Genomic DNA, 15226 nt, shown 5'->3' with positions numbered 1-15226 from the left:
GAACATATGCAGTTTGCCTGGAAAACAAGGCATGACAGCCACTTCAAGGTGTTGGCTACAATCAACTTTTTTGTCCAGGGGCAGTTGTCAACTACTCCTTGGGCTGAAACATTAGTCCATTTACAGGTGTAGGTTTGGATATAATTTTGGGGGCAGACGTCTTGATTATAAACACATGAAACTAGGTTTTCAAAACATGACTTCTAAAAAATGGTTTGTTGCTGAAACTGGCTTCCACTTTGCCTCAAACTACAGCACCCGTTAACTAAAACTTTCTGCAATTTTATAATTTTGATGATTTGACTATAGTAGCTTCTTACAGGTACGACTCAAACTACAGCAAGCTGGAAATTGTCTGCCCTGTGTGATCACTCCTGGTTTACTTTGTCTGTTAGTCTTGGTGCAAGTGCCAAACGTAATGCACATACACCCAAAACTACATACATGTACATACATGTACGTAGCAACTATTCCACCAATAGAGGACATTTGAGTGTGGTGTGGTGGGGCGTTGTGGCAGTTTTTACCCGCTAGCATTCGATAGTAATGTGCGATTGAGGAGAAGTAAAGCAGGGATCACGATATTTGAGTGATATTGAATAACAATGTCATGCACCAAGACTATCTATCTGCACACAGCGCATAGAATGAGTCTCATGTATAACGCTTTGCACCAACGACCAGACGCAGCTAATGTCTGCCATTTCGGGAGTCACATTGCAGGTGAAAATATAGTGTGCCATAATTTCAAGGACATTTTGGCAGATATGCAGACATAAGGAGTAAAATAATAGTTAGTTAGAGAGTGACGGTTCAACACTGAAAAGGCAAAGAAGTGGATTAGTCACACAGTTTTCAAAAGAAAAGTTATTCACAACACATGCAGACTACTCTTTCATGCAGCAAACTTAAAAAAAAAAAGGAGACATGAAATAGCTGTTTGCTGGTTTTGTGCAATATGGCATACGATCTCTGACCTTTCCACCTGGGGTACTGCCATGCTCTGTATGTCTCGGAGCTGATGGTGCTGTCTGATGGGAGTAACACATACAAGCGGAACAAGCAACATGTCATGTTAGAACTTGACTCCAGCCAAAAAAAGGAAATCACAAAAAATCCCTGGGATTCCCCCCCCCCCAATGCCCGAGGGCTACAGAGGAGTTAGGCTGGTCTCTGTTAAGTATGGATCATCGGCACTGGTGATTGCATACAGGGAGCCAGACCAAAACGGCTGCGGTCTCACACAGGCATGCCACAACTCATTCAAAATGGAAAGGGAAAAAAATGCACCCCAATTCTCCCTGGGATTTACAAAAAAACCTTGGTGATAAGAAGCAAAAACATTGCAAGTACAATTCAAGTGTAATGACACCATTGATACATTTTTTGTAATATTCCATTTGTAGAGTATAGGCATAGAAATCTGCGGATTGACATCTGCAGACTTGAAAATCCCATTTTTTTAACCTGTTCTCAATTGTCTATGTCAAAAGTCCAACAGGAAATGGTTTGTTATAGAACCCCATCTCACAATCACCAACATCCATAGAATGCTAGTAACAAAACCAATCCGCTAGTGAAAACCCAAAACACATAGTGCCTCTTGGTGAGTTTTGAATCATGGTCCTAGAGGTGGAAGGTAAGGCAACATACCACTACACAAACCTGACCAACCTCTTAAGGATTGTCCAATTCCTTCTCCAATTTCCACCAAATACTTACAATGAATGTGAGCAATAAATGAAAGGATTGTCAGCATGTAGATGAAAGCACACACACAATGTCTGTATTCCAACTGGATTTTGAATTTGCATGCACATAACATGCTTGACTTTTAACAGATATCAAATAAGAGCCATATTTTTTTCTTCATTACACCCCATTGCCTGGACCCAATTTTGTAGAGTTGTTTAAGCAATATCAGCTGGTAAACTTATTGTGGTCAGCATAATTGTGTTGTGGTTTTATCATCTTTTCCCTTAGTGATTGCGGGGTGATGACTATCCAAAACAATGGAAGTCTAAACTTAAGGAGTAAAAAACCAAAGAGTAATTCAAGTTGGACATTGGCTTAACACCCCCATCGAGCGGGTCACTGTTATGAATGACACAGGTAACATCCCCCATCACACCAAACTCATTCTCACCACAATCTGATAAATGTAGTCTTGGTGCAAGAAGTGTTATTCACACTATCACTCAACTTTCGCTATCCCCGCTCCCTCCCTCGCTCCTCCTCGCCACACACATGACTATCATCTTGCACCAAGACTACATTTCTTCAGAACATAGTGAGAACGAGTTTGGCTTTATGGGTGTATAAGAAAGAAACAGCACATAGATCTTTACTGAACAGTCTGTTCTTGTTTCATGAGGTTAGCTTTGACGGATCAATGAGCACAACCACAAAGATGAGTCTGCTATTTCTCAGCCAATCAAAATCACACCAATCACGTTAATCAATACAATCATTATTCATACAGAGTAGCCAACAAATAATCTAGACAGTTCACTTGCTCACAAAACTTCATTGTTAAAAAGTTGAAAATATACAATGGAGGACACAATGTATTCTGTCATAGCTATTGACTCTCGATAAACAAGTAGGGATGAGATTATGAAACAGTTAAAGGAACACGTTGCCTTGGATCGGTCGAGTTGGTCTTTGGAAAGCGTTTTGTGACCGTTTATTATAAAATGCATATGGTTAGAAAGATGATGTAAAAGTAGAATACAATGATCTACACAACTATTCCTCAGAATTGCATGGTTTTCTTTTTACCTCGTCAAATAACACGGTCGGCCATTTATTGACTCCCATAAATGGCCGACCTCGACAGTTCACGACGTAAAAAGAAAGTCGTGCAGTTTTAAGAGATACTTGTGTAGGTCATTATATTCTACTTTTAAAACATCTTTCTAACCATATACATTTCATAACAAACGGTTTCAAACGCTTTTTATAGACCAACTCGTCCGATCTAAGGCAATGTGTTCCTTTAATTAGAATCAATTGGAGGTGAACAAAAAAAAACTAGATTTCCATTAACAATTTGTTTCACTTGCTGACCGAACAAGTTTAAAAAAATGTGGGTCGCCTGCAAGTTTTTTCACAAGCCCACCTGTTTTCATGCAAACATTTTGGGACCTGCGCAAAAAAAGAAGGTCTGAATGTCGAAAAGTCGGAATTTCACCAAAAGGCGAAAGAAGCTCATCCATGTGTAAGTGTTGTCGGCGTTGAAACTCAAATCTTTTCTTATCTCAAGTGTGAACAAATTTGGTTAAAGTCCTGAACAATTGTTCTTCAACCCTTTTGACCAAACACAGCTTTCTGAAAAGGGAAATTATGAATTTATAAATTCCAGTAACATCAAATATCTGTAACATGTTATCACTTTCAAATTTTGTTTTTCAAAGTTCAAACTTTTGTGACAGGAAATCACCTGCATGCCCCGACTGTACCGTATTCTGGACAGATCGCGATAGCAAACTGTGTGTTTCATTTTTGAAATTCAACCATCACTTACCATGAAATCCGTGTCTGAACCGAGCCCAAAGAACTTGGCGCAGAAATCCTGTTCTGCTTGGCACATTGGAGCAACCTCATTTAGGATCTGGGTGAAAACCTATAGAGTGAAGTACGGACTAGGTGAACTTTGTGTACATCTAATAAACAGCCTCTATTGAAATGTGCATACAAATCTTATCAAAGTCAAAACATGTTGGTGTGGAGTTATTACCAAGGTAATTTTGGTAACTGTCAAAGACCAGTATTCTCACTTGGTGTATCCCAACATATGCATAAAAAAACTGTGGGGACTCTAGGCTATACAGAATGCTCCTTGAATAGTTGAGGGGGTCTTATTCACATTTTCACCTGATGGAACGTACACAGTTTAATCTGTGAAAAGTTGGACTCAATTGGTCATCAAAGTTGCAAGAGAATAATGAAAGAAAAGAAAAAACACCCCTGTTGTACATATTTGTGTGCGTTCAGTTGCCTTAAACAGCTTCAGGCCTGAAGTCTTTAAATATTTGAGTGAGAAACTACAATTTTTCTCTAAAACTACATTACTTCAGAGGGAGCCGTTTCTCACAAGGTTTTACACTATCAACAGCTCCCCATTACTTGTTACCAAGTAAGTTGTTATGTTAACAATTATTTCCAGTTATTACCAATACTGTCCAGTGCTTTTAACTACTCCTATTTCATCTTACCATATCAAAGCGCTGACGGTCAGTCAACTCAGCCTCTGACCCCTGGAATTCCTGACCTTTGCCCTTTAACACAGCCTTGGCAAGGTCACCGGTTGACCCGTGCAGCTTCTCTTTGCCACCGAAGCCAAACTTCTTTGGGTCCAGAGTGTTTCTGGTCTTGCTGAGCAGGGCCTGCTTAGCATGCTCAAAGAATTCACTGATTTCATGGTCGTAGAGCCTGTGAAGGGACTTTGTGTAGTTCTGTATAAACAAACGCAGCAGACAAAATAAAGTGTTAGAAAACTAGTTCAATCTGACATAATTTCAAATGACAAGGACCTATGTGCGTGTTATTTGAAATGAACACAGAATGTATTTCGTTCATGCATTTTCGCAGAACCTGACTATTCCATTTTACTCTGCTTCGCCTCATCAAATGGAGAGGTCCAGATTTCACAATGTGGGTGTATTCTGTCACTATGAACTCATAATCATCACATATTTGTATAATGTTATTGTACTCAATTGCATCCAATATTTGTGTAATATTATACTAATGCATTTAATATTGTGCAACAATGTAATCGTAAGCATTAATAATTTCTATGATATGCATAGAGTATTTGTACTGTACTCAGATCCATCTAATGATTGTGTACCGTATTTTCCTGCGGATAAGACGCGTCTTATCTGACTTTTTAGACCCCAAAAACATCGATGCGTCTTATCTTTCGGTGCGCCTTGTCTGCTGACGATTGATTTTTTTTTATGATCACTGCGTGAAATAAAAAATACCTTCATGTCCAGTTCAAATCAACGATCTTTGTGTGAAGAATCCTTACTCAATAATGCGGTCGAACAAGACTATTCAGACACTGTGACCGTATTTTCGTTCGAACAATGCCGCAATCCCCCAGACGGTCCAATTATTCCAACAATGCTGCAACGTGTTTATTCCCCATGACCGTGCTTTCATTCCATTAATGCCGCAATGCGTCTAGCTTTCGGTCCAACAGACGTCGGCAGTGTACAAACGTTTTTCTGTGTGGCCGGGTATTCGTTCCGAAAACGATTGACAGTCAATAACTTCATACAAACGTCATTCATCCAACCGCTATTGTGTGGTAAACTTTGAGGGTTTATTTTATTTTATTGCTTCAAAACTTCGGGTAGGAACGGTTGTTAAAATCATGGTTGCCCTTGCATGAAACTTGCCTGTAAAATCAACGATGTCCAAGTTCAGACTTGAAAATCTCTCAAAACGACACAGAAAATTAGTCCCAAAACGCAACCGTTCCGAGGTCTGTAAATTTAATCACGCAACACAAAAGCAGATATCACGCCTATAGTCGTTGTTACTGTGAGTGTGACAATAAATACAAGAAACATTGAACGCTAGAGGGCGTTTTGGAACATTGTAATAGCGTGAGGTTAAACGCCCTCTATTGGTAAAAAATACGTGAACCAGCATTAAACGCATTGAGACAAGACTCGACGTGTCTGGGCTAGACTGCGCCCCTGTCTTTATCCGGAAGGTCCCTGCCGCTAGATCCAGTGATTCCCATTGGATACAATGAACGTGCAGTGATATAGATGCCCAATAGTCACTGCTCTCAAGTCCGCAATGGAATTTGACTGCATACGTTCAGGCTATGTCTGGGCAAGCTTGGGATCCGCACAGTCACGTGGGAATCTTGGCGCATTTCCAGGCAGCGCAAATGCGACGGCTTAGCGCAACCCGTCAGCGAACATCGTTCAATACGGTGCCCACATGGTCTCCAACATCTGTTGTGCAATCTCGAGATTGAGCAGCGCAATCCACTGTGTACATGTGCATATTAATGTGCATGCAGCGACATCCCGGCCGGAGGATACATTACTACACCCACACGCTACGTCCGTCTGTCGTTGCAATGTATCTGTATCAACAAGGACCCTCGTAGTTTGTGGAGACGTCGGATGGATGTGTCCAGGGAGGCATTGTGTTCATGTTGCAAATAAAATTAACTTCAGACAGTGCGTGGACCATGGTTTCTGCCCGCTGATTGGGCCGAACTTTATGTTATTTACAATATACAGCGTTGGCTGATTGGATAAAGGTCGGTATACGTAGGTTCTCAAAGGCAACAAATTACGTCTTTGTGTCAATGTACCGACAACGGGTGGCGCCAGGTGTTCTTTTGTTTGCGGTTAAACGTGCGCCTTGTGCGGCGGTGCGCCTTGTCTGCTGACGTTTGAATTTTTTGGGGTCATTTTAGCGTCCTGCGCCTTGTCCGCCGAGCGTCTTATCCGCAGGAAAATACGGTAATATTGTATTCATAGCATCCAAAATATGTATATTGCACTTATATGCATCCAATATTTGTATAATATTTACTCAAATAAATAATACTTCTGTAAGCACCCAATATTTGTGCAGTACTCATACGCATCCAATATTTGTATAATATTGTACTCATACGCATCCTATATTTGTACAATATTGTACTCACATGCATCCAATATTTGTATAACATCATTATGAAATTGAAGTCATTATATTCTAACCTTTGACAGCAACTTGAAGCTGGTGTAGTCTGCCTTCTTAAGCCACTGCATCAGCTCAGGATACGGGATCAGATCTCGATGGAAAGAATAATGTTTTGGTAGAGAGAGACGGCCTGATTGGACAGACAGGGTATCACCGGTACTACTGCCCTGTTAGGATGGTAACAAAACATTCAACAGGATATACGGTTACTGTATGGGGACATGTAATCTGTCACTAACACCCGTTTTAGAGAGGCGTCCAGAGTCGCGTCGAACCAAATAGCTAAGGAGCGACTCTAGGTCGACCCAATTATACTCAAGTTTCAGACAGGCGAACTTTCAGGCAAACTTAACATACAATTTGCAATATGTTCAGCTCATGACAAGATCGACGTCTGAAACCAAGGCACCCCAGCGTTGTGCCGAATGACTGCAACAGTCAATCTTTTGACTTCTAGAGCATCCAGACGCTCTTAAAACTGTTTCAGACGTCAAACTTTTCATGTACTTAATTCAGAATTTGTTTCGGCGCTACTCTGTAGTACCTGTCTGAAACGGGTGTTAGCTTTAAACACACATATATTGGTCATAACAGTTACAATCTTTCAAGTTATAGAGCGCTCAGACCCCAAAATACAAAATACCAATTTCACAAAGAGTTAAGACTAGTCCTATCTCGAGCTAGGATGAGTTACTCGTCCTAACTTAGAAATTTGTAATATATCCAAGTCTAACTATTTGTGAAATGGACCCTAGGACACCTATAGTAACTGTCAAAGACCAGTTCTCACACTTGGTGTATCCCAACATATGCATTAAATACCAAATCTGTGCAAATGTTGACTTATTGTTTAGCAAATGTGCAAGAGAATAACTAAAGAAAAAAAACCTTTATGCAAAATTTGCGTGATTTCAGAAGCCTAAAAAGGCTTCAGGCCTGAAGTTTGTAATTAGATTCAAATATTCGAGTGAGAAATTACCTCTTCCTAGTGGACACTATTGGTAATTGTCAAAGACTAGCCTTCACAATTGGTGTATCTCAACGTGCATAAAATAACTAACATGTGAAAATTTGAGCTCAATCGGTCATCAAAGTTGTGAGATATTAATGAAAAAACAAAACACCCTTGTCAAACGAAGTTGCGTGCGTTTAGATGGTTGATTTCGAGACCTCAAGTTCTAAATCTGAGGTCTCGAAATCAAATTCGTGGAAAAACACTTTTCTCAAAAACTATGGCACTTCAGAGGGAGCCGTTTCTCACAATGTTTTATACCATTAACCTCTCCCCATCACTCGTCACCAAGAAAGGTTTTATGCTAACAAATATTTTGAGTAATTACCAATAGTGTCTAGTGCCTTTAACTGGGAAAAATGGGTTGATTCCAGGCTTCTGACCAACACTTACCTGCTGTACAAAGATATTGTTGAGATGGATTGCCAGACGTTGGGCAAATTTCTCCTGAAGGTTTGTCAGAAGCTCTCGCTGATCTGTCAATGCACGTAGTTTGCTCAGTCCTGATTCAGTGCAAATAACAAGAAATAAACATAATTACTGGCAAGCAGCAGGTCTCGTGCTTCAGTGGAGCTAAGGAGAATGTGTACATGTACAAGCAAAATGTGTTTCAATCTATTTCAAAAAATTAATGGCCTGACGTTTCGACCCAGAAGCAAGTGGGCCTACAGTGAGTTACATAAATGGAAATTTAAGCACAAAAATAAGTTTTCAGGTGAATTTTGAAGGTGTACTTGTATATAGTAACTTGCCAGATAGTGGGAGAGAGTAAATTTCATAGTGCTGGGCCAGAGTGTGAGAAGGGGTTCTTTATTGTAAATCCGACACCTACAATTGAAATTGAATCAAAGGGCCTTTCCCAAACCCAAGTGTGGGATCCAGCACTGTCTTTGGCTCCATAATATATTTTACAGCAGTGTGCGTTTTGCAAGATATTTTAAAGTCAAACAGAGACTTTCAAAGCCAGAGCCGGAGCCTAAAGCCTGGTTCATACTGGCTATGAATGCATAGCGAAACTTGCATCAAACAATTCGCAACAGCTTAACTGTGCTCAACTCCTGTAAAAACATTTGCAGAGTAAAACAGCTCTGTGAGCTTAAATTCTATTCACATTTGCAGGAAGTATGAACCGGGTTTAAAGGGTCTGGGTACTTTTTGTAGAACACAAAACATAATGTCCACAGATGTACATTTAACCTTAACAATGATAGTAGGAAGCCTCTCTTAAAATATTACTTACTGAGGTGCTGTAGTTCAGCAAGTAATATTTTAAGGGAAGCCATCCTACTATCATTATCTTCAAACTGTGTAAGTTTTATGTAAATGATCTGTGGCACCATCTGTGGATATTGTGTTTTATGTTACAAAAAGTACCCCAATCTTTTAAGGTGTGATTTGGAAAAAAAGTCCTACACATACCAGCATGCATCTCAGCTTCCATCTTCTCCTGTAAGCACAACGTGGCTTCAGTACAGTCTAAGATGCCTTTAGGTGTGGCTATGACGCTGTCCAGGAGGGCCATCTTGTGGTGATGAGGCATGTCCAGCCGGCTTATGATGGTCCGGAGTTGATCAATCAGCTTGGAATGGTTCTGGCTTTGAATCTGTATCATAGAGTCCTTCTGCTCCATAATCTCCATGTGGACACGAACTCCCTGATCAAGTCAAAGATAAAGTACAAGGTTCGTCAATATCAAAAGCTGGCCTGCATGCTTCGATTTTTAAACTAGTCCTAAGGTATTAGCAGCTGACAAACTACCACGATATTACAAGTTGACAAACTAGTTCCCCGGCTTTGCCTCAGGAACTCGGGCATGTACGCTTTGTTTTTGAAGGGCAAGGGCACCGAGGCATTTTCTCCTTGGTACAGGGTAAAGGGTACCAAGGCAACGACAATGGGGCATGGAGGCAATTGCCTTCGTTGCCTCTGTGAAGTATAGTCAATAGCTCACTGTTTTGATTTGTTTTTCGAAATTGTGTGTGGGTGGATCAAAAGAAATAAATTTATGCAAATCAAAAATAAGTTATTATTTTAAAAATACATCTAGGGGACTGAATACGAGCGAGCAATGTTGTCATAATTCCTGACTAAACTACAAAGTGCTCTGTTTAAACCAGGAAAAGTCATTGAAAACAACTGATGTTGTTCAAAATCAATGTACCTTAAAAATCACTCGCCCCCAAAAAACGAAAAAAGGAAAGAAATTATATACCTTACAATACACTGGAATATATGGGATAAAGGGTTTGCCCTTAACTTTTTCATGAACTGCATGTAGCAAGCAGAACCAGTTAAATTGTAGCTTGTCAATTAGCTCCATCAGCTTTTTCAATGGTCTGCAAAAATGTAGTTTCTTTTCAACATACAGTGTACACGCATTAGCGAGGGACTACATGTATGTGATTTGCAATAGGGGCCTATAAACGTATGAACAATATTAAGTGTAGTCAGTGGTAAGCAATTTTGGCTAGTTGGACCATACAGAATTCTAACTGGTCCTTGGATGGTTCAACTACAGCATGTATCATTTGGCCAGCAGACTACTGTTAAAGGATTCAGGTACTTTTTTAAAATGACCACAGATTTACATTAAACTTACAGGGTTTGAAGATAATGATAGTGGAAAGCTTCCCTTCAAATATTACTAACTAAGGTTGTGTAGTTTTTGAGAAATGAGTAAAACAAGTCACAAAATAATTTTGGTCTCGTGAGACCAAAATTATTTTAGCATGTAAAATCCCCTTAACCAGTTATGATATTATACCAAAACCATAGCATAACTGGTTAATACGTGCTAAAATACGCGCTTAAATACATGCTAACACTGAGACGAAAATTATTACTTTTACTCATTTCTCAAAAACTACAGCACCTCAGTAAGTAAAATTTCAAGGGAAGCTTTCTATCATGATCTTCAAACTGGGTAAGTTCTGTGGACATTGTGTTTTTTGTTAGGAAAAAGTACATAGACCCTTTAAGGGGTAATGTTTAGTTCGTTACAGAATATTCAAATTACAAGAGTGATAATTAATCTACTTTTTGATTTTATTATTTCCCCATGAATGGGGAGTGGGCCGAATCCTGGAGGTAGTGCAATACCAGGCCAACCCGTGGCCAGGACGAGGCAAGCCCCTATTCCATGGCCCAGATCCAAAAATCAGTTTAATATACTGGCTGCTCAATGAGCAGCGTTTCAGATATTAAGCTGAAAAGAACAGATACTACACATGATCTTAGCCAAAAGGCCGAGAAGCGATACCAAACAATTGTCGCGTCAAACCAAGGGTATCGAAACAGTGTCCTTTCCATTCATAGTTGTTAAACGTCCACTTATTTACAATAAAATAATTAACCAAGTACAATCTGTTTAACCCCACCTTAAAAAAAAAACCATAAAAAGCAGGACACAACGTATTTTTCCATATTGCAAACAAGTTTTTAATTAACCCAAAATAAGCATTTTGAGTGAAAAATATTAGGGAATTAGTATTCAGTCATGAGAAGCATACTTGCTCTATGGTACAAGGTTAGAAGTGGTTACTGCGCAGGTGCGTACTGTTTACAATGCTATCCAGACAAAGGTCATACGGATTACACCATGTGGATTCAGCACACTGCCTAGGGTGCATAATTTACTTCCTCTCCACTTCCTTTAGCACAATAGCAGGAGTCCTGTGGTCCCCCATGTACATGTACTGTGCATGTACAATGAATACTGTGCTGAATACTAAACCCCATATCACTGTGCAGTAAATACTGTGGTCCCCACGTACTGTGCAGTGATTACCATGGTCCCCATGTACAGTACACATGCCTGACATTACAGTGCACATTGTGGTCCCCATGTATGGTGCAGTGCTAGTCTTGGTTCCAAGACCATTGGTGTTGCGCGGTCACACACAGCCAACGTTCCAATTATGCACGGCAAAAACTGTCCACGCTTGTAATGAACGAACGCTAGCGGGCGCTGTTTCTCTGATTTACGGATCTCACCATGTCCTGTGCACACCATGGTCTTGGATATTTGCAAATTGAAGGCGTGGCCAGACTATGTAAATTACTTTTAATGTATGCAATATTCATATCACGTGACGAATTGAAGATGACTATTCAAACTAGATCGAGTCAAAGGTCAATATGATCGGTCTATTTTTAATAATCTTTGCTCAAAGAGTGATTCCGTGGTCATTATAGGCCTATTAAAAGGAAAACAGTGAAATTTTAAGTATAGGTACCTATTCAGATTATGGATACGTGACGATTTGAAATCGTAAATAATGGTCAAAAATCGAACGTAAAATTAGCATTCAGAGAGTCCGTGTATCGGACGCTGTATGGCCCCATGGCGTGGAGCAATCGGAACGTGAAATAAGCCTTGTGGAATATCACGTACCGCCCATGCCGTGTCTCGTGGGGGTTGGAGGTGTTAAATCCCAGGCGCTATGAACTCCCAGCTTGCGGGTGTCGAATCCGTTGTTTCTTATGATCGCAACGTTCCAATATGCTCCATTTTAATTCATGGCCCCTAATTTCTTTTTGTTATGAGTTTTCAGGTAATTTTGATGATGTCAAAACGTAGGAATATCGCATATTATTATATTGACAGTGTTATTGTGTGAGTAGCTTAAAAAAATTATGAGAATTTTTTATAAAAGGTTTAAATAAAAATAATGCTAAAACAAAATTCCCTCAAAGCATAATTTTGTCAAACAAAGTATTATTTTTTTAATTCTGTGAATGAAGAGTTATTTTTGAGGTAATGATTAAACTGGGCAACTAGTGGAATTTAATGACCCGACTATTCGCCTCAAATAACTGGGAGTTGAACAGCAGTAGTCGCCGCTGGACAAGCAATCAAAACTCGAAATTTCTCATGAGTTATTCCAAAAGATATTGTTATTCCAAAAAAATGTTATATGGTTACGTTCCAAGCTACGCAGCTACTCGGCTACATTTACGTTCCAAGATACGCTTAGGTCTCTGTCCTTCAAGTTACACTATAATATCAAAAGGTATGTTTTCAAGCCCGAGTCAAGCTACGCTTACATTCCAAGATACGCAGCTACGTTTACGTTCCAAGATACGCTTAGGTCTACGTTCCTTCAAGTTACACTATAATATCAAAAAGTACGCTTCCAAGCCCGAGTCAAGCTATGCCTACGTTCAAAGATACGCAGCTGCGTTTATGTTCCAAGATGCTACGCTTCAGTCCAAGATATGCTTACGTTCCAAAAGATGTCAACGTTCCAAGCTACACAGCTACTCAGCTGCGCTTACAGATCTGCTTACGTTCCTTCAAGTTACGCTATAATATCAAAAGGTACGCTTTCAATCCCATGTCAAGTTACGCTTACGTTCCAAGATACGCAGCTACGAATTACGTTCCAAGATATGCTTACGCTCCACCAAAAGATACTGTTATGTTCCAAGCTACGCAGCTACTCAGCTACGCTTATACACTCCAAGATACTAATAGGTTACGCTACAATATCAAAAAGTACGCTTTCAATCCTGAGTCAAGCTACGCTTACGTTCCAAGATATGCAGCTATGGTTACGTTTCAAAATACGTTCTCACAAAGACGCTTTTGAATCCCTCAAGATTTCCTTCCCCCAACATTAAAAAACTTTCACTGTGAATAACACTACAGGGCCCACCAGTTACATGTAATATCTGTTTGGCAGAAAATACTGTACAAAATTTCTTTACTATCCAAAAATTTACTTGGGCACTACAAAATTTCAAATTTAATTAAAAATTGGCTGGCAACCAGTTTCTGCTAAGCAATACTATTTTGTGCTAACTATAGGCAAATTGTTTAGCCAATACAGGCTTCATCAGTGTGGGCCCTGGCACGTCGGGAGCATAACGCCACGATCGCATTTCAAGCTGCATATCATGGCAATGCAGGTGTCTGGATCTGGACATTATACATAGAAATGTTTGTGCTGGTACCACAAACCTTTCTTTATCGTATTTCCACCCTGTGTCAAAGTTTCAAATCCTACTGATCTGGACATTATTTAACTCCGATAAAAACATATATACCCACACAGAGTAAAGCAAAAGTCATGCAACGGAATTACTGCATGCATTGTACACTACATGCACAACACTGATGAATTGTTCAACCCAGCCTCTGATTGGCTCCACCGGAAAGTCGGGGGAGATTTGCCGAAAAACAATAAAAAAGTTAAGACCCGTCGCTGCAAATATTCAAGACCATGGTGAGATCTAAATCAGAGAAACAGAGCGCCCGCTAGCATTCGTTCATTACAAGCGTGGACAGTTTTTGCCGTGCATAATCGGAACATTGGCTGTGTGTGACCGCGCAACACCAATGGTCTTTGGACCAAGACTAGTGCAGTGCTTACTATTGCCCCCATGTACATTGTTCAGTGAATACATAGTCCCAAGAGATGGCAAGTCCAGAGGCCAGCTATGCATGAGATTTTTCAAAGCACACCCCCCCCCCTAATGCGTGAGACTTGGTAGGTATGGGTCCCCTTTAGTACATGTATGTGTGAATACATTTACTGTTCAGTAAATACTGTACCCCATGTACTGTACATTTAATACTGTACCTCTCATGACATGTACAGTGTACATTCAGTTTCAGTATACTTGTGCACTGTACAAAGTGCACAGGACACACAGTTCCATGTACAATGTACGTAATTCAGGTGGGGGGGGGGGTAACCCTGTTTCAGCCCCAGGAATTTGAAGCAACATTTAATACTGTACCCCTCATGACATGTACAGTGTACATTCAGTTTCAGTATACTTGTGCACTGTACAAAGTGCACAGGACACACAGTTCCATGTACAATGTAGTACATTGAGTATTCAGGTAGGGGGGGGTAACCCTGTTTCAGCCCCAGGAATTTGAAGCAACATTTAATACTGTACCCCTCATGACATGTACAGTGTACATTCAGTTTCAGTATACTTGTGCACTGTACAAAGTGCACAGGACACACAGTTCCATGTACAATGTAGTACATTGAGTATTCAGGTAGGGGGGGGGGTAACCCTGTTTCAGCCCCAGGAATTTGAAGCAACATTTAATACTGTACCCCTCATGACATGTACAGTGTACATTCAGTTTTAGTATACTTGTGCACTGTACAAAGTGCACAGGACACACAGTTCCATGTACAATGTAGGTACATTGAGTATTCAGGTGGGGGGGGGGGTAACCCTGTTTCAGCCCCAGGAATTTGAAGCAACATTTAATACTGTACCCCTCATGACATGTACAGTGTACATTCAGTTTTAGTATACTTGTGCACTGTACAAAGTGCACAGGACACACAGTTCCATGTACAATGTAGGTACATTGAGTATTCAGGTGGGGGGGGGGGGGGTAACCCTGTTTCAGCCCCAGGAATTTGAAGCAACATGCCTTCGGTATAAGTTAAGTGTAGCCCTCACTTTGAAATGGCCGCCCAGGTTAGGCGATCACTCATAAAACATTTTCCTTAAAAC

At 40.3% G+C, this 15226-nt stretch overlaps 1 protein-coding gene and 1 non-coding gene across 3 annotated transcripts in view; both read right to left on the bottom strand.

Annotated features, from left to right (window-relative positions):
* The window catches only part of LOC139935930 (exocyst complex component 1-like), a 50692-nt gene that overhangs the window by 27571 nt on the left and 7895 nt on the right, over positions 1-15226 (bottom strand). Inside the window, exons 8-13 of one of the 2 annotated variants that reach the window (XM_071930570.1) lie at positions 9158-9392; positions 8132-8241; positions 6744-6893; positions 4218-4457; positions 3527-3625; positions 978-1031 (exon numbers count right to left, since the gene is read on the bottom strand). In XM_071930570.1, the coding sequence (XP_071786671.1) occupies positions 978-1031; positions 3527-3625; positions 4218-4457; positions 6744-6893; positions 8132-8241; positions 9158-9392 (888 nt within the window). The remainder of the gene's footprint in view (positions 1-977; positions 1032-3526; positions 3626-4217; positions 4458-6743; positions 6894-8131; positions 8242-9157; positions 9393-15226) is intronic. The other variant, XM_071930572.1, reaches the window with a different exon arrangement.
* On the bottom strand, positions 10803-10995 carry LOC139936761 (U2 spliceosomal RNA). The gene has a single exon (XR_011786016.1). It is a non-coding gene; the product is annotated as a U2 spliceosomal RNA (small nuclear RNA).

The sequence above is a fragment of the Asterias amurensis genome, chromosome 4 (genome assembly GCF_032118995.1).
Source record: "Asterias amurensis chromosome 4, ASM3211899v1".
Taxonomy (NCBI): domain Eukaryota; kingdom Metazoa; phylum Echinodermata; class Asteroidea; order Forcipulatida; family Asteriidae; genus Asterias; species Asterias amurensis.
This window is presented reverse-complemented; position numbering and strand designations above follow the sequence as displayed.